We start from the raw sequence: 26976 nt of genomic DNA, 5'->3' as shown, positions 1-26976 counted from the left end.
ATAATAAAACCACTTACAAGATGTACAATGTAAGTAAGGAATCCTTAGCAACCAGTCAAAAGTGACAACTTATGTGAATTAAAAACAACTTAATGTAATATAACCTGTTTATATTACACTGCAGCGCCGTACAATAGGAACGCCGGATTGAGCTCACAGCGGCCCAGAGTGTTCATGAGGGGGCCTGAGGCGCTGCTTCTTCCCCTGACCGCCCCTCCCAAGCCATGGGCCGCGGTGACTGCCGAGCTTTATGCGTCAGTAACCGCCTCCTAGTCCTGCCCCCTCATGAATACGCCAGACCGCTGTGAGCTATTGTACAGCGCTGCAGTGTCTGCTAACTTTATCGGAGGTTTCCGACACAACATAGAAGAAAAAATACAGAAATCAGCTGATTAACCATAGTTTGGACCCTGAAATTCTATGTATTCAATTTAATATTATTAAAGAATTCTGTTCTAAAATAGATTTAATGGAAATGGGGGCTATTTTGGCTAATGATACATACTATTCCTGAATAAGCGCCACGATATTGTAGTTAAAGATTTACCAGCCAATGTTGATTCTTTACTTGATATTGCATGCAATGATCGGATTCTACATCACAAAACTAAAGTTAAACTTTGGAAGAACCCATCCAAAATAAACCATTAAAGAGGTCACTAGCCTGTAGACTGTAGCACCGAGCAAAGGTATAACAGGAACAAACAAGACCCGTAGCAGAAAAGAGAACAACAGGGAACAGTCAACATGAGGCAAGTTAATCAGACGATTCTAGGAATGATGTATGTCTGTATTTTAAGGTGTATATATTATTCCAATATAGTAAAAAAACTGGTTTGCATAGTTCTCATATTGCCTAGAAAAGAAATATCAAAGAGTGTTCAGTAGAAGTGATAGAATCTGGTGTTTACAATTTACCATTTCCTCATATCCTATACTATCCTATATTGCCACTTGTCATGGATCTCTAGAAGACTATTTGTTCCAATTTTGGGTGGTTGGCTCCCATATATTCCATAGAAATCAACTGTCCAATTGTATTATGTCTGGCAATGTGCTGCACAAATCCAATGCCGTATCTGTAGTGCTGCTGGTAGGGGAAGATGTGAATGGAGATTGCTGAGGAAATAGTAAAATTTGTTGTTGTAATTGTGATATGGAAATGCATTAGTGCCAAGTATCCGATCCCAAGTCATGTGCTTGAGTATAGCGCACTTTTGTTAAATTATATTTCCATTTATTTCCATTCAATAAGATGATATTAGGATGTAGTTTGAGACATTTATAGTTTGTGACTTTTTATTTCTGTGTTTGTCTACTTTGGATTATTCACGGTCTCTGGTGTTATTTATCCAAACTTTATGTGCAAGTGCCAAAATGTTGGACACTAAATTAGTCATAACCCATTTTTCTTGAGAAAAAAATTTCAGAGCAGAAAAATAGCTTTGTACACATCATCCGAGCCAGGACTACATATAGACACAAAGCATGTAAAAACACAGGGAAAATTGCAAACACACAAATATAGAATCACGAATGCACGGGATGTGGGGTGAGCAAAGGGTTATTGTTGTCGGTGGCAACGCTAGTCCTGTGGGAGCTGATAGTTTTGTTATATATTTCGATAGTTTAGGGCTAAGTATGACATAAAGTAGGTACATGCACAACAAAACCACAGCTAAATGTTTTGGCTTTACACTCACATTACAACAGACAATATTATCTATGGTTACTATATCTATCTCTTGAATAACCAAAATCTTTCCAAGTAGCGCCAACTTATATTTTTACAAGCTATAGATAGGCTTACAGTGATTGATAAATCTCTATATATAGTGAAAAACGGGACCCTTCCAACAGACTTATGGTCTGGCACAAATTCACATACAGGCAGGTTTGCCCGAATAACCGTCTAACAGTCCAAAGATTTATTAAACATAGTCCAACAGAAACTCAACAAGCTTTGTTCAGCATGAAATGAAATACAATCTCCTTAGTTTCAGGGTAGCAGTACAAAATGATTAGTCCAACAATAATAATAATAATAATTCTTTATTTATATAGCGCCTACAGATTACACCTCACTGCACAAAGTATGCCAAATTGGTCAACAATGGCTCTCACCCAACTTTTCTGGCTTTTACTTCCACTATGTAAGTCCAGGTTGAAAACTGCAGTTGGTCTTGTCTTTAGAACAGCACATAGCAACTCTTGCCTCTTTCCATTTGCTCCTCATAAATCCAAAAATACTAACCTGTAGCTAAAGGTTAAGGTATATAACACATGTAAAGGAGTATGGAGAGGAGCTATCAAGGCAGGAGACCTGCAACATCTAAGCCATGGAGCTAAAGTACAGTTAACAAAACATGACCCCTATGACACGAAGATCAAGAAGCTTAAGGGGACATACTGCCCATCTATCACTCTAACAAGTGATGGTTTACAATATAGAGCACTAGCTGTGCTCTCAGCTATAACAAAATAGAATGGGTTAACAAAAAATATTTTATATGTATATATAGACTGTCTCAGACTGTCTCTGTCACTAACCTTCTCTGTCATTGACATCTGTCTCTGGCAGTCTCTTTTAGAGACTGGCTGTCTCTGGCAGATTCTTACCAGTGACTGTCTGTCTCAGGCACTCTGATTCGAGTGACTGTAGGTCTCGGGCACTCCCATTCCAGTGACTGTCTGTCCCGGGCACTCTCATTCCAGTGACTGTCTGTCTCGGGCACTCTCATTCCAGTGACTGTCTGTCTCGGGCACTCTCATTCCAGTGACTGTCTGTCCCGGGCATTCTCATTCCAGTGACTGTCTGTCTCAGGCACTCTCATTCCAGTGACTGTCGGTCCCGGACACTCTCATTACAGTGACAGTCAGTCTTGGGAACTCTCATTCCAGTATCCAAGAGAAATCCAGCTCAGACACGGAAGATGCATAATAATTTGATTTTCTTTATTTAAAAATCTTAAAAATCCATGTTAACATTTCAGCAGCAAACGGACAGCATAGAGCAGACCTACACACTTAGTCATGGTCTCATTATACAGAAGCACACCTCACCTATTTAAACCTAGTGTATGTTACCTGTTGGATCAAGTAAGGATGACATGATTAGAAAAAGGGCGAAGGATTAAACTCATCTAACACACCTAAGTGTGAACTATAACCTGCGATCCCGTTCCTATCCATAGTGTATTCCAAACATATATACAAACAAATATAAAATCTATAGTCTCTGAGACTGGATTTCTCTTGGATGTTGGTTTGCAATTTCATGGAAGGCTTACACGCTGTATAAGTGCACCTGGAGGATTGCAAAGAGAACCATAAGGGTGAGCTGGCTACTTCGCTGTGTTTGTTTGTTGGCTCTCATTCCAGTGACTGTTTCTGTCTCTGACTGTCACTTTGTCTATGGGGAGATTTATCAGAAGTGTCTGCATGCATAACTACTCTAGTTGGCAATGGCAACCAATCAGAGCTCAATGTTCATTTTCCCTGTTTATAAAATTACAGCTGATCTCTGATTGGTTTCCATGGGCAACTGAAATAGTTTTACCTCAGACACTTCTGATAAATCTCCCCCTATCTCTGTCTCTCTCCATCTTACCTCACATGTAAGTGTCTTATACTCAATGACCTGTGCAAACTGCCAACTGCCACAGCAGCAGACAATGGCTCCTGTATATGGTGGTTAATAAGTGGATTTTGGAAAGCACAGGGTGAAAATTTCGGGTCAAAACTTGACTAAGTCACAGAGAGCGACTGTGCAAAATTTGGTGTCAGTAAACGCAACGGTGCAGATTCCTTTAGCGGACATACACACATACATATATACATACACATACACTCAGCTTTATATATTAGATATAAAAATAGCAAAAAAGATAGCAGCACATGCAAAAAGTAATACTCAGGTGCAAGGCCTAGGACCCAGACTCAGTCTATCCAATGAATGGTAACTGTCACAGCCAGTATATGTTTCTGCTTATTATAAATATTTTCACATTTGTGGCAATGTACAGTTCACAATGCACTACTATAAATTATGGATATATTAATAGAATATGTTTTTTTATAGATCATATGTATTGGATGTTCACATGTCATTCCATGTTTACAAGTGCTAATTATACTGATGTCACTGAATTTGCATACTGCATTAGCATCACTAATGGCTCACTTGACTATGTATATATACTTCACATTTTGCACTGTTTGATTTGGTTGCGAAGGACTCCAATCCTCAGGAGTCGAAACATTGCAGTGGTCACATGAATAATAATAATTAAGTCTGGATTCTGCCCTTTTTATCTATGTTTTTATATTATATTGGCTTTATCTCTGTCTCCAGACTCTGGCATCTTCTAGGTATCATCATCATACTATGTTCCAATGGATTCTGCATTGAATTAACTGGTCTGTTTGGAAGGATCTCCTCTCCTGGGTTCCCGAAACCTTATCCTAATGACCAGACTATGACTTGGGATATAAAAGTTCCTGAAGGACATCGTGTCAAGATTTATTTCACCCATTTCAACCTGGAATTGTCATATTTATGTGAATATGACTATGTTGAGGTACAAAGCTTGGGAAGTGAAGCTAAGGAAATAGTAGCCATTCTACATTTCTGTAGAAGCAAGGGAAAATTTAAAGAATGGCAATTTGCCAAAATTTTGCATAATTTTCTTGCGTGATATTCAGCATCTTTCTGCAGTACTTGTTTTGGCCATAGGTCTACATCTAAAAGAGTAGCAATAGCATACACCACATTCAATAGGAACCTAAATAATTTACAGTAAAAAAAGCACCATTCTGGCATATAAAGGGCACACTATTTTCAGATTTCTCTAGTTAATGGGGACCAGTGCAATGTGGGACCTAAGTTGACCATTACATACAGGATGTGGAGCGGAAAAGTTAGTTTCCTCAAAATGTACATCAAGCAAAGTATTTGCAGTTTCTCCGCTATCAATGTGATCTAACAATGGTGATTTACCTCCTGACAAAATGTAATGTTGCAGCTTACCAGAAAACGTGCTGTGACAGATTGATTATAATTGGCCGATCATTAATTCATAGCCCAACACATTTTACATAAGGAAAACTGACTAAGCGCAAAATCTACTGTACACTTATAAATGTGTCTCATTGTCATGCCAGTCAGACCTTCAGTATGAATTATGTTCCATGAGGCTTCCATTTCTATCAAACATATTTTACGTTTGATATAATAATACATTTTATGTTCAATATGTCATTTCCATGCACCGGGGGGTGCTGGCTGTCAAAGCTGCTAATTAACAATGCCCAAAAAACCCTAAAGCCTGTGGCAGAGACAGGCCTTCCCCAGGCTTTGGACTGCCATAGAAACTGCCACCCAGCAGTTCATAGGCATTCCTTTCCCCTCCTAATATTGACCTCATCCAGGAATGGGATGCCAAAAAGAGAAGGTATTGCTACCCTGCTTACAAAGTCTTATGGCTCAGCCGTTCACAGATCCACTTCATCCAATCAGTGGCCTTCTCAGACTGTTGGAGATCACTTCTGCTGATGTCACAAGTGACACTCCCTTTGGAATGAGGAGGCCACTGATTGGCTGAATCGGATCCAATGAATGGTCAGGCTATTAGTAGAGGAGACCAGAAGGAAAATAAATTTTGTGTGTTTTGGGGACCACTCTTTAAAGGTTTATCAAGGAATCCCTAATCTTTTATTTTTCCCTTTGGTGGTCCTGCAGGATCATGGGATTACCACAAATAAAACATTTCAGAGCATAGAAGCAGAGGGACACTTTGTGGTCCATTTATTGGCATGGAACCCATCTAACAAGTAGTTTAATCCTTCTTATGCATAATGAAGAGATCTATTGGATACCATAGATGGTTTGCCTCGTATGTTTGCCAGTATGTCAGTGTGCTTGGTTTACAATCCTTCATCCTGGTGGTAGATGTCCTTTAAGGGTAGTTAGAAATCAACAACAGAAAAACAAATCAAAAAACAGAAACAGCTCCATGTATGTTCATAGGTTGTCTTTGATATATTATCGCAGCTCCAGTAAAGTGCGGAGAGGAGTGTACATGAGGATATGATGCAGGGAATCCCTTTGCCATGCACTACCATCTTAGTCTTTACATCAATTGAGATCACATTTAGGGAAGTATTACCTTTTCTCAATTTTCTCACCTCTATCAATTTGGAACAATATATCACATTAAATTATATTTCACTTATTGTTGCTAAAAGGGAAATAGCTCAATAACAATTGTCCTCTTGTATAATACTAACAAACACTGTCTTTAATCCTCAGCTGAGATCTAAGGGGACAGTGGTGGCTCATTTCTGTGGCACGGAGTCTACCGATACTGAGAAAGCCCCAGGAAATGCTCCATTTTACTCTCTGGATAATAAGATGACCTTGGTTTTTAGAAGTGACTTTTCCAACGAAAAAGAGTTTACTGGTTTTGAGGCTTTCTACACTGCTGAAGGTAATGACAATAAGCCCAATAAAGAATGGAGGAAAGTTAATATTGATAGTAATGGATAAAATGTGCCTAGCTTATTAATGGATGACATGAAAAACATTAATGGGGCTATTCACAGTAAAATGTAGGTCTTCTTTCAGAAGACATTCCAGAGCATTGTGGTATAACCCTTATTATTTCTGTCCCATGAATTGTTTCTGAGATTGCCATTTTAATCTGTATGTTAACCCCTTAAGGAAACAGCCCTTTTTTAAATTTTGTGTTTCCATTTTCCATTCCCCACTTTCAAAATTTCATAACTTTTATAATTTTTCCCCATACAGAGCTGTATGAAAGCATGTTTTCTGTGTAACAAATTGTACTTCCTAGTGGCAGTATTTAATGCTGTATTCCATACCGTGTACTAGGAAGCTGGAAAAAAAATCCAAATGCAGGGAAATTGACCAAAAAAACACATTTTTGCCATTTTGGGCTGTGTTATTACAGCTTTCACTGTGCACTCCAAATGACTCCTCCCTTTTATTCATTCGGTCGGTACAATCACATAGATACCAAGGTTATATACCGTATTTTCTGGACTATAAGACGCACTTTTTAGCAAGAAAAAATTTGCTAAAAAGTGCCTGCGTCTTATAGACCGGAGGTCAGGAGGATCCAGCACTGCCAGACCCTCCTGACCGCTGTAAGGGAGATCGGGTGATGCCCTGATATAGAGCTGCACCCGATATCCCAGAGAGGAGCCTCCGCACTGCTCTCCCCTCTCCCCGATGTCCTACAGGTCCAGGACCTGCGGTGATGTCAGAATCATGTGACTGATCACATGCTTCTTACATCACCACAGGTCTCATACTGCCATGCTGCCCTGGGACAACCTGAGTGAAGTTGGCCCCCCCACCTTCAAATCAAACAAAATTGGTGTCAAACGTTTGTGCTACGTTTGTGCTGGTTTGTACAGAAGAAATTTCTGTTTGTGCCACTATCGTTTTTAAGATTTTAATGAAAGTTTCCAGGGGTCATCAGAGGTCCAGCAGCCCCCCCCCCCACATCGCCAAAATCAAACAAAACTGGTGCCGAACAATTCTGCTACGTTTGTGCTGGTTTGTGCTGCTCAAATTTTTGTTTGTGCTGCTTTTGTTTTGAAAAAGTGAACAAAAAATTAAAGGTCAAAAGTTCAAGCAGCCCCCCCACATTAACCGAATCAAGCAAAAATTTTCTTTTGTGCCGCTATCATTTTTAAGGTATGTTCAGGTGTTTGCATAGGTTAACCCCTTAGCGCTCCGCGCCGTAGCTGTACTGCGCAGCTTCCCACTATTGGCGCTCAGCGCAGTACAGCTACTGCGCGAGCGCATACTATTTTAGAATTGTCACCACGTCGCGAGACGTGGTGACATCGGGCTGAAATTTGGGTGACAGAGGCAGGAGGAGTTCCTGTCTCCGTCACCCGACCAATCAAATTGGTCCCGCCCGCCGATCGCCGTGATTGGCCAGTCAAACCTGACTGGCCAATTACAGCGATTTTAGGCTAAAAAACGTGCTTTTGGTTTGGTATCGCTGGAGAGAGGAAAGAGCGTTACTGTGTGCACCAAAATACACTTTTACACTATAAATAGTGTTCTGATCCTTATCTGATCCCTATTGTTCCCTACAAATTCCCATCCTATCTGTTTTTTCCTGTGTCCTGTGTGTTCCCTGTGTGATCGCCTTGTGTGATCCCACGTGTCTTCCGTTTTTCCCTGTCTGTCCCTTCTGAACCCAAACGCACTTTTCAGTGCGCTGTGTTAGCGTTGTTCTGCACTGGACGCACTTTTCAGTGCGCCGTCTGAATAGCGCTGCACAGAATCTTTAGCAATCTTAGCGGTAGTTAGTTTGTCTTAGGGCAAGCTAGGTGCATTTGTAGCGCCTTTTTGCGCGGTGCACATAGGTTTTTTTTCGGTGCCTGGTAATATTTTTTTCCAGAACGCCGTAGGTGTACCCGTACATAGCTACTTTTTGTGTGTGCCATCTGTGCGGCTGGTCCGTGTGGCTTGGTGTGCATTATCTTTTTTTTTTTGTGTGCTATCTGTGCGGCTTGTCCGTGTAGTTTAGTGCGCATTATTTTTTTTGTGTGCTATCTGTGCGGCTTGTCCGTGTAGTTTAGTGCGCATTATTTTTTGTGTGTGCCATCTGTGCGGCTTGTCCGTGTAGTTTGGTGTGCATTACCTTTTTTTTTGTGTGCTATCTGTGCGGCTTGTCCGTGTAGTTTAGTGCACATTATTTTTTTTGTGTGCTATCTGTGCGGCTTGTCCGTGTAGTTTAGTGCGCATTATTTTTTGTGTGTGCCATCTGTGCGGCTTGTCCGTGTAGTTTGGTGTGCATTACCTTTTTTTTTGTGTGCTATCTGTGCGGCTTGTCCGTGTAGTTTAGTGCGCATTATTTTTTTTGTGTGCTATCTGTGCGGCTTGTCCGTGTAGTTTAGTGCGCATTATTTTTTTTGTGTGCTATCTGTGCGGCTTGTCCGTGTAGTTTAGTGCGCATTATTTTTTGTGTGCCATCTGTGCGGCTGGTCCGTGTGGCTTGGTGTGCATTATCTTTTTTTTTTGTGTGCTATCTGTGCGGCTTGTCCGTGTAGTTTAGTGCACATTATTTTTTGTGTGTGCCATCTGTGCGGCTTGTCCGTGTAGTTTGGTGCGCATTATCTTTTTTTTTTTGTGTGCTATCTGTGCGGCTTGTCCGTGTAGTTTAGTGCACATTATTTTTTGTGTGTGCCATCTGTGCGGCTTGTCCGTGTAGTTTGGTGTGCATTATATTTTTTTTTTGTGTGCCTGCTAGACGGTTTATCCGTGTAGTTTGGTGCACATTATCTAATTTTTCTTGTTCTCTATTTTTTTTTGTGTGCAATGTCTCAGAAGACGTACACCGTGTTGGAGGCATATAACATGCTTGCCTCTGACACCGAGTCAGCTAGTGGGGATGATGGTCCCTTTTACCTATCATCATCCTCCTGCTCATCTTCCAGTGACCTGGAAGGACCCCCAAGAAGGCGCCGTAGGGTTCCAGGGACTTCTGCAATTGAAGTGCCTGGGACTTCTGCAGGAGAAGTGCCTGGGACTTCTGCAGGAGAAGTGCCTGGGACTTCTGCAGGAGAAGTGCCTGGGACTTCTGCAGGAGAAGTTTCTGGGACTTCTGCAGGAGAAGCGTCTGGGGCTTCCACTGACCCCACATGGGTAGCCCCAGATAATTATACCCCTCAGGTCCCTGACTTTTTGGGCCATCCTGGCATTAACTTTGACACGACAGGGCTCAGAGCTGTAGACTTTTTTAAGTTTTTTTTTGATGAGGAGCTGCTAAATATTATTATATTTCAGACAAATCTCTACGCTGCACAACATATTGCCCAAAACCCCACGTCCTTTTATGCACAACCCTACAGGTGGACCCCTGTCACTGCAGCAGAGATGTACAAGTATTGGGGCATAATACTCCTTATGGGGATAGTAAAGAAGCCTTCAATCAGGGACTACTGGAGCACAGATATACTGTACCACACCCCCATGTTCCGCATGGCAATGAGCAGGATGCGCTTTGAAGCCATCCATAAGTTTTTGCACTACACTGACAACACACAGTGCCCACCCAGAGGTGACCCCAGTTATGATCGGTTATTTAAGGTCAGGCCCATATTAGATCATTTTAGTGCCAAGTTTGCCCAGGCATATACTCCCGCCAAACATGTGAGCATAGACGAGTCCCTGGTACAATTCAAAGGGAGACTTCAATTCCGCCAGTACCTGCCCAATAAGAGGGCAAGATATGGTGTGAAAATGTATAAGCTGTGCGAAAGTTCATCAGGGTACACATACAAGTTCAGGGTATATGAAGGGAAGGACTCCTCTATAGTGCCCCCAGAATGCCCCCCCTTCCTGGGTGTTACAGGGAAGATAGTGTGGGATTTAGTGCACCCACTGCTGGACCAGGGCTACCACCTCTACCTGGACAATTTCTACACCAGCACCACCCTGTTCAAGTGCCTCACTTCCAGAAATACTGCGGCATGCGGCACTGTACGCAGAAATCAGAGAGGTCTCCCTAAGTCGCTGCTTGGGCAAAAACTTAAAAGGCACGAAAGCAGGGCACTATGCAGCGACTCTGTATTGTGTGTTAAGTACAAGGACAAGAGAGAGGTCCTTGTATTAACCACAATACATGAGCACACCACCACCCCTGTCCCAGTACGAGGTGCCAGTGCAGAAGCCCCCAAGCCAGACTGTATTTTAGATTATAACAAATACATGGGAGGGGTGGACTTGTCTGACCAGGTGCTTCAGCCGTACAATGCCATGCGGAAGTCGAGGGTGTGGTACAAGAAGCTGGCCGTGCACATCATGCAGATGGCATTGTATAATGCTTATGTGCTGCATCGATATGCCGGCCAGAGGGGAACTTTCCTGGAATTTCAAGAGATGGTAATAAAGTACTTTCTTTTTGGAGACCAGGAAGGGGGGAGTGCTAGCACATCTGGAAGTGAGGCCACATCACGTATTGTACCAGGGCAGCACTTTCCAGGAGTAGTTCCCCAAACAGCCAGCAAGGGAAGGTCACAAAAGAGGTGCAGGGTGTGCTCCAAAAATGGCATTCGGAAGGACACCATTCATCACTGTGAGACATGCCCAGAAAAACCAGGGTTATGTATGAAAGATTGCTTCCGAATTTATCATACATCCCTGGATTTTTAGAGTACCCTGTTGTTACCCTGACGCACAGCTTATACATCATGCCGCACCTTCCCTTCTAAGCCCTGCCATGTGCCCAGCCTCTAGATTACTGTCCCGTATGCTTTACCCGGGAAAACATGCATCATGATTTTTAGGGTGTTTGTCTCCCATGGCAGCAGCTGGGCACAAAATGACATAATAGATATTTTTTACTATGCACTATCCATTTTGCACTTTTTCAGGGGTCCACCTGTGGGGTTAAAATGCTAACTATACCCCTAGATTAATTCATGGAGGGGTGTAGTTTCCAAAATAGGGTCAGTTCTTAGGGGTTTCTACTGTACTGGCCCCTATTGGCATCTACAAATCTTTCATGATGCCAAAAAGAAAAAAAAAAGTACAATGTCTGTGCTCCAACAAGTTATTCCCTTTTGAGCCCTGCCGTGTCACCATCCTACAGATTATTGCCTCCTATGGGGTATTGCCCTAACCGGGGTAACCCGCAGAATGATTTTTGATGTGTTTTTCCCCAGTGGCATGAGTTGGGCAAAATACTTTTGTCACTTCAATGGCATATTTGATAAATTGCAATACAACTGTTTCTCTGCACTACTCACTTTGTATTACATTTGAGCCAGCACCTTAGGGGTTAAAATACTCATACAAGCCTACATACATTCTTTGAGGGGTGCCCTTTCCAAAATGGGTTCACTACTTGGGCTTTCTATTGTACTGGTACCTCGGGGGTACCCCCCATTACCAATCTAGTGAAAACGAAGCTTGAAAACCTAAATTGTGCTTCTTTCTTCCTGACCCCTGCCGTGTGCCCAGCCTGTAAATTATTGGCACATGTGTGGTATTGCCGTACTCAGGACAACCCCCAGAATGATTTTTGGGGTGTTTGTCTAAAGTGGCATGGGTTGGGCACAGTATATGAGGCACAAAAATGACTTTTTTGAGATAAAAACACAATTTTTACTCTGCACCATTTACTTTGCATTCAATTTTGACCAGCGTGTTGGGGGTTAAAATGATCATACAAGCCTACATACATTCTTTGAGGGGTGCCCTTTCCAAAATGGGTTCACTACTTGGGAGTTTCTATTGTACTGGTACCCCCCATTACCAATCTAGTGAAAACGAAGCTTGAAAACCTAAATTGTGCTTCTTTCTTCCTGACCCCTGCCGTGTGCCCAGCCTGTAAATTATTGGCACATGTGTGGTATTGCCATACTCAGGACAACCCCCAGAATGATTTTTGGGGTGTTTGTCTAAAGTGGCATGGGTTGGGCACAGTATATGAGGCACAAAAATGACTTTTTTGAGATAAAAACACAATTTTTACTCTGCACCATTTACTTTGCATTCAATTTTGACCAGCGTGTCGGGGGTTAAAATGCTCACCACAACCACCGATAAATTCTTTGAGGGGTCTAGTTTCCGTAATGGTATCATTTATTGGGGGTTTCTATTGCACTGGCACCTCACGGGCCCTGCCAACATGACATGGCACTCCAAATCCAAACGTGTGAAAACGGAGCTGGAAAATCAAAATTTCACTCCTTCCGTTCTCATCCCTTCTGTGTGCCCAGCCTGTAAATTATTGGCACATGTGTGGTATTGCCGTACTCGGGACAACCCGCAGAATGATTTTTGGGGTGTTTGTCTGAAGTGGCATGGGTTGGGCACAGTATATGAGGCACTAAAATGACATTTTTGAGATAAAAACGCAATTTTTACTCTGCACCATTTACTTTGCATTCAATTTTGACCAGCGTGTCGGGGGTTAAAATGCTCACCACAACCACCGATAAATTCTTTGAGGGGTCTAGTTTCCGTAATGGTATCATTTATTGGGGGTTTCTATTGCACTGGCACCTCACGGGCCCTGCCAACATGACATGGCACTCCAAATCCAAACGTGTGAAAACGGAGCTGGAAAATCAAAATTTCACTCCTTCCGTTCTCATCCCTTCTGTGTGCCCAGCCTGTAAATTATTGGCACATGTGTGGTATTGCCGTACTCGGGACAACCCGCAGAATGATTTTTGGGGTGTTTGTCTGAAGTGGCATGGGTTGGGCACAGTATATGAGGCACTAAAATGACATTTTTGAGATAAAAACGCAATTTTTACTCTGCACCATTTACTTTGCATTCAATTTTGACCAGCGTGTCGGGGGTTAAAATGCTCACCACAACCACCGATAAATTCTTTGAGGGGTCTAGTTTCCGTAATGGTATCATTTATTGGGGGTTTCTATTGCACTGGCACCTCACGGGCCCTGCCAACATGACATGGCACTCCAAATCCAAACATGTGAAAACGGAGCTGGAAAATCAAAATTTCACTCCTTCCGTTTTCATCCCTTCTGTGTGCCCAGTCTGTAAATTATTGGCACATGTGTGGTATTGCTGTACTCAGGACAACCCGCAGAATGATTTTTGGGGTGTTTGTCTAAAGTGGCATGGGTTGGGCACAGTATATGAGGCACTAAAATGACATTTTTGAGATAAAAACGCAATTTTTACTCTGCACCATTTTCTTTGCATTTAATTTTGACCAGCGTGTCGGGGGTTAAAATGCTCACCATAACCACCGATAAATTCTTTGAGGGGTCTAGTTTCCGTAATGGTATCATTTATTGGGGGTTTCTATTGCACTGGCACCTCACGGGCCCTGCCAACATGACATGGCACTCCAAATCCAAACATGTGAAAACGGAGCTGGAAAATCAAAATTTCATTCCTTCCGTTCTCATCCCTTCTGTGTGCCCAGTCTGTAAATTATTGGCACATGTGTGGTATTGCTGTACTCGGGACAACCTGCAGAATGATTTTTGGGGTGTTTGTCTAAAGTGGCACGGGTTGGGCACAGTATATGAGGCACTAAAATGACATTTTTGAGATAAAAACGCAATTTTTACTCTGCACCATTTGCTTTGCATTTAATTTTGACCAGCGTGTCGGGGGTTAAAATGCTCAACACAACCACCGATAAATTCTTTGAGGGGTCTAGTTTCCGTAATGGTATCATTTATTGGGGGTTTCTATTGCACTGGCACCTCACGGGCCCTGCCAACATGACATGGCACTCCAAATCCAAACATGTGAAAACGGAGCTGGAAAATCAAAATTTCATTCCTTCCGTTCTCATCCCTTCTGTGTGCCCAGTCTGTAAATTATTGGCACATGTGTGGTATTGCTGTACTCGGGACAACCTGCAGAATGATTTTTGGGGTGTTTGTCTAAAGTGGCACGGGTTGGGCACAGTATATGAGGCACTAAAATGACATTTTTGAGATAAAAACGCAATTTTTACTCTGCACCATTTGCTTTGCATTTAATTTTGACCAGCGTGTCGGGGGTTAAAATGCTCACCACAACCACCGATAAATTCTTTGAGGGGTCTAGTTTCCGTAATGGTATCATTTATTGGGGGTTTCTATTGCACTGGCACCTCACGGGCCCTGCCAACATGACATGGCACTCCAAATCCAAACATGTGAAAACGGAGCTGGAAAATCAAAATTTCACTCCTTCCGTTCTCATCCCTTCTGTGTGCCCAGTCTGTAAATTATTGGCACATGTGTGGTATTGCTGTACTCGGGACAACCCGCAGAATGATTTTTGGGGTGTTTGTCTGAAGTGGCATGAGTTGGGCACAGTATATGAGGCACTAAAATGACATTTTTGAGATAAAAACACAATTTTTACTCTGCACCATTTACTTTGCATTCAATTTTGACCAGCGTGTCGGGGGTTAAAATGCTCACCACAACCACCGATAAATTCTTTGAGGGGTCTAGTTTCCGAAATGGTGACATTTTGGGGGGTTTTCTATTGTACTTTTACTTCAGGGGCTCTTCAATTACACTGTGGCACCACAAAATATTTGCAGCCAAATTGGCCTTCCAAATTCCCGGTATCGCTAACTCTGTTCTGGACATCGATGTGCGGGGAAACAGCAGCTGACATCCACATGTCTGGTATTGCCGTACTCGGAAGAAGCAGGGCAAGAAATTAGGAATATATATTTACCTCAAATTCCTTCTGAATGTATCCGTTTTAGGGCTAAATTGGAAAGATTGAAATCAAAAATTGAAATTTCAAAATTTCCACTCCATTTTCATATGCTTCCGGAAAAATAATTAAAGGGTTAACAGACTTCTTAAATGCTGATTTGAATAGGTTGAGATGTTAGGTTCATAAAATGGTGTTACTTGTGGGGGTATATAGTACATAAGCCTTTATACGGCACTTCCAAACTGAATTGATCACCAAAAAGTTCGCATTTTTCAAATTTCAAGAAAATCTGAGAAGTTGCTACTAAAACTTCAAACCTTCTCACATCCATAAAAATAATGGAAACGTAAAACAAATTATGGATATAAAAAGAAGACCAATGGCAAAAGGTTTCTATCAAAAAAAATTTGTGGTATCACTTTTTGTCTAAAAATTATAACATTTGAAACTTTGAAAATAGTCATTTTTTTCAAATTTTTCCTAAATTTTTGAATTTTTACCCCCCAAAAAAGGAACGGATCACCGAAATGAGACTACTAACATAAACTACAATGTCTCACGAGAAAACAATCTCAAAATCACAGAGATATCTTAAAGCGTTGAAAAGTTATTACCACAGGAAGAGACACTGGTCAAATTTCCAAAAAAAGTTGCGAGCCTTAACCTGCAAACAGGCTGCGTCCTTAAGGGGTTAAAGGTGTTTAGGATGAACTGGTACAAAACAAACCTAGGGACACTTCCCTGGTTTGATCACCAGGGGGAGCTAGCAAACACATTGTACCTTGGAAGAAATGAACTCTGATGACCTCTGGAAAAAAAGTACGAATATATTAAAAATGATAGCGGCATGAAAGGAAAATTTTTGCCGCACAAACCGGCACAAATGTAGCACTAACGTTTGACACCAGTTTTGTTTGATTCGGTTAATGTGGGGGGAGGGGGGGGGCTGCTTGAACTTTTGACCTTTAATTTTGTGTTCATTTATTTAAAACAATAGCAGCACAAACAAAAATTAGAGCAGCACAAACCAGCACAAACGTAGCAGAATTGTACGGCACCAGTTTTGTTTGATTTGGGCAGTGTCGGGGGGGGGGGGGGCTGGTTGACCTCTGATGACCACTGGAAACATTCATTAAAATCTTAAAAATGATAGCGGCACAAACGAAAATTTCTTCTGCACAAACCATCACAAACGTAGCACAAACGTTTGACACTAATTTTGTTTGATTTGAACAAGGGGGGGTCCAACTTCACTCAGGTCCTGGGACAGGGTGAGAAGAAGCGGAATGGGGGAAGTGTGTGTGTGTGTGGGGGGGGGGGGGTTCTGTGTGTATAGCTGAGATGAGTGTGTATGTGGATGGATGATGCAGAGCTGAGTGTGTATGTGGATGGATGATGCAGAGCCGATTGTGTATCGCTGAGCTGAGTGTGTATGTGTATCGCTGAGTGAGTGTGTATGTGGATGGATGATGCAGAGCTGAGTGTGTATGTGGATGGATGATGCAGTGCTGATTGTGTATGTGGATGGATGATGCAGTGCAGAGTGTGTATGTGGATGGATGATGCAGAGCTGTCTGTGTATATGTATGTCTGTGTGTGCTGTGCTTTAGTGCGACCAACAGGGATATTTTAATTGGTGTGAAATATATTTTTACTTTTTTTGGAAGCCTAAATCTGGGGTGCGTCCTATAGTAAGAAGTGTCTTATAGTCCAAAAAATACGGTAGGTTTTGTTATGTTTTAGTAGATATAAAAAATTAAAACTTTTGTATAAAAAAAAAACCTTTATTTTGCCATATTATGAGATGTTTATTTTTATCTCAGTTCTAGGAAAAGATGGGTGATTTGAAATTCAACCGATTTAACCCTAGGTTGCCTAATCGGTCCTATCATCTACTGCTATACTATATGGGGATTTTGCACATGATCTGTTACCATGTGCCGCTGGCACATAGTAACAGATCTTCAAAAATGACAAGTCCTGAGGTCTTATAAAGACCCCAGGCTATCATGGCAACTGATTGTCATTCCCCAATGACGTCATGGATGACGACGTTCACAGCCAAAATGGTGCTGCATGTAAAGCGTTAACACCCTTGATTGGTGCTAGCACTGCATTATGCACCCAGTATAAATGAAGAGGGCTCATACCGTGAATGTGTAATCACTAGTGAAGCCTTAGGATTGCACTTCCAAATGCAACCAAAATGCCACGTGTGAACGTGGCCTCAGGAACCACAAACCCCTTTTCCTAGAGAATTTGTAAACTTTTTATCATGAGGTATAGGGGGCATTTGCACCATTTTCTTTTAGCTCCTTTTTTAACGTCTTTCACTGTGCGTTCCAAATGGTATCTCTAATGTATTCTATGGTATAGTACGATCACAGGGATATCAAATTTATATAGGTTTTATTAGGTTTAAAAACAATTAAAACATTTGTACCAAAAAAGAGAAAATATTAATTTTACCATATTCTGACTCCAATAAACTTTTTCATGCTTAAAAGTACAGAGTTGGCTACGGTGTCGGGACAAGCTGACGTTTTAATTGTTACCATTTTGGGGACAGTCCGACCTTTGGATCACTCACTAAATTTTTTGTGTTGCGAGATGGCAAAAAAAGGGGTGATTCCAACATTTTTTCGTCACGGGGTTCACCAGCTGGAATAACCGTTTTTATATTTTTATAGATTGGGAATTTTGGGAAGCGGTGATAACTAATATGTAGTGGGGTTTTTTTTACCCTTTCTTTACATTATTTATTGTTTTATATGTTTTAGGGGCTTTGGGACATTTTAATTAATTTTATTTTTAATTTTTTTTTTTTTTTACAATGCTAGCTTATGAACTAAAGATCATGTGATCACTAGTTCATACTAATGCACTGCAATAACCATGTATAGCAGTGCATTGGAAGTGTCAGCCTATGTTCTTGCAGGCTTACAGGTTTTGCCTCGTACAGACCCAGGGACCTTCATTAGGTCCCCGGTTGCCGGGAATTGAAGACGGCACCCTAGGAGGTGCCGGGAGGAGAGGGAGGGGGCAGGGAGCTGTGACCCTGGAATCTAATGGGTTAACAGCCGGATTGGAACTCATTCCGATCCGGACTGTTAGAGCATGGTCATGGCTGTCATAAGACAGCCGGGGCACTGCTCTTCCCTGCACGGGGAGCCCGCACAGTTCCCACACGTCAGCCTAGCCTGAGGCCCCTTAGTGACCAACGGAGAAATCTGTATCACTAAGGAGTTAAAGGCTGGAGGTGAGTAAAGTAATATTTACCTATGGATGCAAAATTGTGAAAACAAATGTTCATATCTTTGATTCCTGTAGATATTGATGAGTGTCAAAAGCCGGATGAGGACACAGAGGTATGTGACCACTTCTGCCATAATCACATTGGAGGACATTATTGCAGTTGCCGAGCTGGCTTCAACCTGCATACAGACAAGAAAACCTGCCTTGGTAAGTGTGACAAATGGCATTAGACGTGATTGAAGAACAGTTTTCAGGATTCAATAATATCTTTGTTTGGATTGTATTACAATCTTGAATATTCAAAACTTAAATATTTTAAAAATAAATTTTATGTAATAAAAGCTGATAACTCAGATACATATATGTGTCCAAGGTGCCCAATGTGGATTTCAGGTTCACAGCAATTTCTGGCAAAGGGCAAAATTTAGTGGCCATAGAAAGGAAGACTAAGTTCACCTAACAGTTCTAACATCATCAAAAATGACATTCTACCAAGAGACAATACGAGACACAGGATGCATTGTTTGGATTTAATTATGATCCTAGGAAACTTGAGTGATTTTGTCTTCATAAAAGGCCCTATTAAGATGTGATAGTTGAAGAATTTAAGTTATACCGTATGTGTTATGATGTATGTGTTACATTCAAGGGCCCTTTTTTAGACCCATTTTTCATTAAATACTAATTCAAATCAATTATAAAATCCACTAATTAACAAATTATTCAATTCAGGCCTTTATGGGGTTTTGTTGGAAAACAGCAGAGGCCCCTGGGGTACAGGACGCACCCATGAATGCTGTCATTTTTCTGTTTTATAGAACAGTAAACTGCCTATGAATACAGAAGAGAGTGTCAAAACTGACTCCGAACTTTCCAAACCTTCAATAGCCAACCAACGCCATGTGATAAGCAGGCCTTATAATTATGAGATCACAAATGTTTGCTAATCTGTAACATTGAAATAAATCATATGGTTACAGAATGTGTATTTAATTAGCCTCATATATAGTTACACCTCTACTTCAACTCTTCATACTGTTGACTTATAATAAAGCCTGGATAGCAAGAATGTCTTGGCAGTTAATATCTATTGCCATTGTCTTAATGTGTGCTTTTTGCAATGTTATGGCCAATTGCTAGGACAGGGATCTTGTAACTGGAAAAATACCCTCTCTGCAGGGAGGTACAGGTGGTCCACTACTCAATGACACCTGACTTACAGATGACCCCTAGTTAAAGACAGACCCCACTGTGACCTCTGGTGAAGCTCTCTGGATGCTTTACTTTCGTCCCAGACTGCAATGATAAGCTGTAAAGTGTCTGTTATGAAGCTTTATTGATAATCCTGGTCCTATTACAGCAATTGGTCCCATTGATAATTGGTCCCATTACAGCAAAAAAATTTGAAACTCCAATTGTCACTGGGACAAAAAAAAAATTCTGTCTGGATCTACAATTATAAAATATAAAGATGGACAATAAGCCCAGAAGAAGGACAGTTTCATTCAGCAGGCAGTAAAGGAAAAGAATGGACTCTTCACTGGCGCGACCCAATTAAAAATTGGCATATAGGGTGCCCAATTTATTTAAATAGCATAAAAGCACACATAATCTAAAATACACAGCTAATCTAAAAACTAATAAAAAATGACAATGTGTTTCGCATCAACCTACTGGACGCTTAATCAGGTCTATTTTTTATGCTATTTCAAACACAGTCAGAAGCATAACTATGAAGTGGAGACCCTTACTGGGCTACATAACTAGTGTTTCAAACCTTCCATTATTAAAAAAAAAATGAGGGTATCAAAAGTCAGTCCCCATGTTGAGGAAGTAATGTCAAATCCTTGCAATGTGCCATCATTTACTATGGTCAGGGAGGTGTAATTCAGCTTCCCATCAGGAGCACAACTATGTAGTGGAGGACCAATTTTATGGGGGTGGGCATGGTTCCAGCTTCTTTCAATTATATTCTGCCCATCATAATTGTATTTGTGCCAAAAGAAGGTAATGGTACCCTGCTCCATCTCTCATGTTACTCAGATTATATTGGTCTCTGCACCTTCAACCAGCTTGTGCCTTCTTGGTCCATGGGATGTCACCTGAGAGATGGCCCTTGGTGCCCATAGTTTGCCCAAATGAAAGCCTAAAAACATCAATAATTCTGCCAACACCCTTTTTTAAATATGCATCATAGAATATGTACACTACTTACTATCATATTCTTAAGAGGGAACTGTAACCGAGTATAAAAAGTATAACTTAAAATACCTCATTTGATTGCTGTTGTGACACCTATGCATTATTGACCTTCATCTTCTTAGAATGAATACTTTATTATCCCCATAGGGGAAATTGCTTGTATCACAACCACATCTGCATAACAATAACAAAAACATTACATTCACATTAAATAAAAATGTTCAGAAAACCTAAAAAATGATCAAAAAGTGATTATACTTTTTTGTAATAAAATGATCTTTATATTTTTGTCCATACACAGTTGCTTGTTCTTTTTGATGTTTCTATACATTATAATTAAAACACTTACCCATCTGAAGGAGTTCACAGAAAGTGAATTGTCTGAAGATAATGCACTGTGCTGCAATTCACTAAGATTGTGCGCCCAATATCCTACGTGCGTCCCTTCCCTTAGCCCGCCGGAGTTCACCTACTTCTTCTTGGTGCATGTAAGTGCTTGATCTTGCTGCTCAACAAGGCAGTGGTAACTCTGCCTTTTGCAACAGAGTGCAGAAATATACCTTAGTAGTAACAGCCCACTTGGTGAGCAAAAGCTATCCAATTCCAGGTGGCATACATTTTTAATGGGTTTTTTTTTAAATTTGAAAAAAACACTGAATTGATGAGGAGCAAGATGGGAAGTAAATTAAGTATCCCCTGCAGCATTTTGTATTATATGACAAGTTCTCTTTAGGATGACTGTTTTTACAGTTCTGCCTTTTGCAATCAAAGTAGTTTCATATGTAGGAAAAGCCTGGTGATGGGGTGAAATATATATGTTCGCTAACGCTTCAATTAAATGACATTTAGAAAACAACCAAAAAGTGAAACACATGCACTCTTCAATGGTTTGGCCATGACCTCCTTTATATGGCTTAGGGGCGAGAAAGGGCCTAACAGGAAGGTACTTGTTTCTTATGCCAGGATGTCACAAGAGTGCGGGTTATTGCTGGACTATTGTAAATTTTAGAGAAGCTGATATATCAGCTTGCGTTGCACCTGTTCAAAAAGGAAAAAACTCCAACATAATAAATACTTGATAAGCCCACCAATCAATGATTTCTACACGGTAGACAAGGTTGATGGAAATTTTTAATTTTCACAATTTTTTTTCTGCAAGAGAGTATCTCAAAACTCACATTCTTTTTGGCAAATTGATAATGTTCCTCACAAGATAATCTGGGACCAATAAATTAAAGCATATAATGTTGAGTGAAATCATTATGCAAACTATCGTGAAAACCTTTAAAAATTAAAGCATTTAAAGGGATGTCTCTCTTTTAGTAAAGTGTAACAGTGTGACCTACACCACAAGTTCAGGTGAGATTGTAAGCCCAGACTTCCCAAAGATCTACCCTAAACTGGCCAACTGCAAATATCAAATTCAAGCCGAAGATGGTTTCACTATCGTCTTAAGGTTTCTACACTTTGATGTAGAATCGCATCCAGAAGTCATATGTCCTTATGACCGTCTACAGGTAAGATATACCATAAATATGTCATAAGATATGGAAATAAATCCCAGTGACAATTTTTTGAGAGTTGATCCATGTTCAAATTTTATTATCCCAATTTTCCAGTGCTCAAACTTGTTATTTTTCATTGGAGAAACAAAACTTATGGCTCATGTCCAAAGAAGGTCAGCTGCACATTGCCATAGTCTGGATGTTTATTATTTTAAATATAGTGAAAAAATGCTTCTATCTATTCCCCTACTATGGTGCAAGTGAAGGCAGAAATAAGTGTCCTATAGGGGGATGGGGTCCCCTAGTAAAACCTAGTAGTTTATCATAATAAGAACTAGCACTACGCCCCTTGACTGTGGTGAATGTTATGTTTCCTGGCATCATCCAACATGGCCGGTTTGGTGAGTCTGTGATGGACTAGGAAGGCATCCTCAGAGGGTTGTAAAAATCTTCAATTGTACCTTATCTACTCTTAGTTATCAGGCCTAAAAACCTCAGAGCAATTGTCAGAATGTATTCTGTTGCAGTGGACCTTCTTCTGATTTATTGAATGAAATTAATGAATGACAATGACTGACCCTCCCCTAATCTGTAATCCATTCCTTGTTGTTTTGTTAAAATCCTAAATAAATCTTTTATCTGTAAAACAAAAATTGGCCAACCAATCCAGAGTGCTACTTATGATCACTGAAGATAAGAAATACTTCAGTAGTTGGTTAAGATCACCACTGATATTCCAGAGATTGAGTTGTTTCCCTCCAATTGATCTTTAGAATAACCGTTATAATTGTGTCAAAATACTAAAGTAACACTAAAAAACTAATAAAGTAACATAAAAAGCCCAGTTAACTGGATGGACAAACCAAGATTTGTCTTATCTTTACAGTTAAAACATTTTCTTTTGAAACTCTATGGCTTTCTGACCTATATACACAGAAATCTTAAAATACCTATATGTAAAAACACTAACAATATAGAGAGGGAGGATGAGAGCGTCTCTTTAAAGGAACACTCCAGTCACAGCTGATTCATTGGATTATCTTTTGAGCAGGACCTGAAGGTTCTAGGAATACAATGAAAATTAATCATGCTCCTCCGTTCAGGCCCTGCACCATGCATTATTCAATGACAAGAGTGCCCCTTAACCCCTTCCCGCCGCAGCCCTTTTTTTGTTTTTGCATTTTCATTTTTCACTCCCCACCTTCAAAAATCTATAACTTTTTAAATTTTTCCATGTACAAAGCTGTTTTATGACTTATTTTCTGCGTAACAAATTACACTTCAAAATGATGGTATTTAATATTCCATGCCGTGTACTGGGAAGCCGGAAAAAAATTCCACATGGAGTGAAATTGGTGAAAAAACTGCATTTGTGTTGTAATTCTTGTGGGCTTGGATTTTACAGATTTCACTGTATGCCCCAAATGACCAAATTTGTATAGGTTTTATAATGTTTTCATTTTGCCGTCTTCTGGCGCTGATAACTTTTTATATGGCAAAAAAGTGCCATATTCGACTTTGGGCTCTATTTTCCGTTGCGGGCATGAACGCAGTGAAAAACCATTGTTATATTTTTTTGTTTTATTTATATCAGTTCTAGGGAAAGAGGGGTGATTTGAGTTTTTAGGTTTTTTTATTACAAATTTTTTTTAAGTTTTTAAAATTTTTATTTTATTATTTTTCAGACTCCCTAGGGTACTTTAACCCTAGGTTGTCTGTACGATGCTATCATATACTGCCATAACACAAAGCAGCTTCAGGTCTTCGTAAGATCCAAGGATGTCATGGCGACGGATCGCCGCTCCCCGCCGCTCACGGGAAGCAACGAATCTCTGCAAGATCTTTTTTAAGTCGTTGGCAGCTTCACCGGCGGCGGTCAGTGGGAAAACACCCGTGATCGGTGCTGGCACCGATCGTGGGTGTTACCGGTAAGCCTTTTCTGCATATTGCATATTACCTGCTATGGAGAGGGCTCAGTCTGATACTACATCACATGTCGGTAATGAGTTAAAGTCCTCAAGTCAGTGCACTGCCAAGCATTTCTCAAAGCATGCATCTGTCCCACTTTTAGGCTACACTTACACAAACTCATGCCCGCCGGGCTGAAGCTTGGTGGGCGCGCATCTTGTACCATGGAGAGAAGAAGGGGTGACCCCTCCCCTCTCTATAGAAATGAACGGCGTACGGACCGTGCACAAGGGGAAAGATAGAACATGTACATGTGTGTGGCACCGGACCGCTCCATGCAGCAATAGCCGTCTATGGGGGACCCATACGGTCATGTGAATGCGGCCTTAGTCTGTGTGAATGCCACAGAGGGCTTGAAATTGAAGCAGTTTAGCAGCTTTGCCACTCAGACTGGTCTTGAATAAATAGTCTAAAAGAAGGTTTGCTGGAAGCTACTCAAACTTTTGAGTAGACAACTTATTGTCTTATTTTTGGGACTGGTAGTTGGACTGCTTACTCTTGGTACTTTTTACCATGTGCTCGTAAATCTTTAAGTAAGGACTTTTTGCTTTCTGTATCCCTTTTCTCTATTCATCAGGAAATGAACATTTAGCCAATAAAATGTATTAGTACTGTTTGTGTGGGGCAGTGACCTATTGTCATCATGCCATTGTCATTGTAAGCCAATGAAAGCCTCCACTCTGAGTCCCTCAGAGGAGAAATTAAGGGCCTCATTACATATCCATCTTAAGTACTTAGCAGCAATATTTTTCAGGTGCACAGCACATAATACTATGGCATAGCTTACATAAATATTTACATAGCAAAAATATAATAATAACCAGTTGGCATTTGCAATACAACATGTAATGTTACAAATTTGGTCCACCATAATCCTCTGTTTATGCAGGACTTTGACAGCAGCTTTTTCTCCTCTCCAAACTGAAATAACATGCATGCTCAACCATATATAAAAGCGCGTCTGGTTGACAGAATCTAAAGTTGATGGTCAACTTTAGAGACACTACCCAATATTAGTGATAAACAGACCATTAAAATTCAGGTCCAGCCAATACCTTTGAGCCAAACTTCACACCAGTAACATCTGAAATCAGTGTTTAAACCAATATTTAAATGCTGCCAGCGGCGTTTAAACTATTTTTGGGGCGTCGACACTCCCGTTGACGTCATCGGGGACCAACAATGCTCCCCAAATTGGTGGCGCAGGGCCAAATCAATTTTAGTGCTACTAACGGAAACGATTGTGGGCATTAACAGGGGGATTTAGCCAGAGTCGGCTCAGCCCTGAACTTCTAATAAAGCTCTGAGGGACCTGGACGCTCAAAGTTCGGTATGAACACAAACTTTGTGATTTGGGTATGCTCAACAATTCCCACTATGCAAACCCATGCTTGTATTTCACTTATTGGCAGTGCTTGTCCCATATTTGATCTGCAGCTGTATAGTTTCAGTGCCCAGTTTATAAGGAACTACAGTAGGAATGTGCATTGAGTTTCTTGTGATGTTATGGAGGCAGGAGCTGCACAGTCCAGTATACTGAACAAATATGTATCTTAGCTTCTGTTTCTGTTGATCGTCAACTAAAATGAGAAAGCCAGTGAAGGTTAAGATTTATCTTGGCCACATGTCTTTAAATGCTTGAAACGTGATCTATGGACACTGATGAAATGGCTTCAGCTTTATAAGCACAGAAAAATCCATTTGATAAATACAACACTTTTGCTATTTGATACAGTGTCCTCTGGGACTCTTGTAATTTTCCAGTTTTGCGCTCTGTTTAATCTTCATTTTAGACCTGACAGAATCTGTCCAGAAACCGACAGAAGTCCTTGTAACTCCTCCAGCTACATAGAAGACACAATATGACCTGTAACCCCTTCAAAACAAGAGTCTTCATATAAAAATCTGTGTTTTGTTATGACAAGATGGCTCTGAGCACTTCTGGGGAGCACTATTTCCTCATAAAAACCCTTCAAGTATATGTATTTATTATTTACCACATTAACTGGGACAATGTTCTCAAAACAAAAGCACCCAAAAAAAAAAAAACATTTTAAAAAACAAAACATTTTAAAAAGGTCCTTTGAAAAACATATACCATATGGGAAAAGCAGAAAAAAACCAATGTGGTTACCTTGTATGGCAAGGCGAGCAATAAACTAGAAAGATAAGGCATTTAAGTTGCCAAAAAGCAAAGGTAGCGATGAGGCGTTGCAGGATTATAAAGAGAAAAATAAGTTCTGCTAAAATAAAACAGCAACAAAAATAGAGACTGAAAGAAATATTGCCAAGGAAAGTAAAGTGATCCTAAATAAATTTTAAAATATATAAAAGACAGGAAACTAAAAACGTATAGTTTGGGCCCTAAAGGTATAACCTGGAAGTCATGGTGTAGGGAGTTGAGGGAAAGGCCAATCTTCTCAACTGTCTTGCCCCAGGGAAATCCAATGGGGGATGACATGATCATGAATAATGTATATCCTTAATAACTGTCAGCTGCTTAACCCAGGAAGAGGTACGGCACCACCTGAAAATCATAAAAATAGACAAATCACCGGGCCCAGATGGCATACACCAGATGCTGCATGAATTATGCACTGTGATAGATAAACCATTATTTTTGTAGAGATTCTTTACGGGGATTCTTTACTCATAGTCTGTAAGCTCTTGTGGGCAGGGCCCTCACTGCTATTGTTCCACATGACTGTTTGTTCTCTGTAATGCAGTATTTCATGTGAATATGTCCCCAATAATTTGTAAAGCGCTACGGAATATGATGGCGCTAAATAAATAAAGATTATTATTATTATTGTAAGAGAAGCGAAGGTTGTTATGATGGATACTTT

The 26976-nt window shown here is 40.6% G+C and overlaps 1 protein-coding gene across 4 annotated transcripts in view; it reads left to right on the top strand.

Moving 5' to 3' along the window:
• Nucleotides 1-601: 601 nt before the first annotated feature.
• The window catches only part of MASP2 (MBL associated serine protease 2), a 48132-nt gene continuing 21757 nt past the window's right edge, over nucleotides 602-26976 (top strand). For 2 of the 4 annotated variants that reach the window (XM_072156397.1, XM_072156400.1), the window contains exons 1-5: nucleotides 714-782; nucleotides 4355-4580; nucleotides 6311-6488; nucleotides 18531-18662; nucleotides 21981-22174. In XM_072156397.1, the coding sequence (XP_072012498.1) occupies nucleotides 748-782; nucleotides 4355-4580; nucleotides 6311-6488; nucleotides 18531-18662; nucleotides 21981-22174 (765 nt within the window). In that variant the 5' untranslated portion in view covers nucleotides 714-747. Of the gene's footprint in view, nucleotides 783-4354; nucleotides 4581-6310; nucleotides 6489-18530; nucleotides 18663-19273; nucleotides 20873-21980; nucleotides 22175-26976 lie in introns of those variants that run through there. The other 2 variants (XM_072156399.1, XM_072156401.1) reach the window with 2 other exon arrangements.

This window comes from Engystomops pustulosus, chromosome 6 (assembly GCF_040894005.1).
Source record: "Engystomops pustulosus chromosome 6, aEngPut4.maternal, whole genome shotgun sequence".
NCBI lineage: Eukaryota > Metazoa > Chordata > Amphibia > Anura > Leptodactylidae > Engystomops > Engystomops pustulosus.
This window is presented reverse-complemented; position numbering and strand designations above follow the sequence as displayed.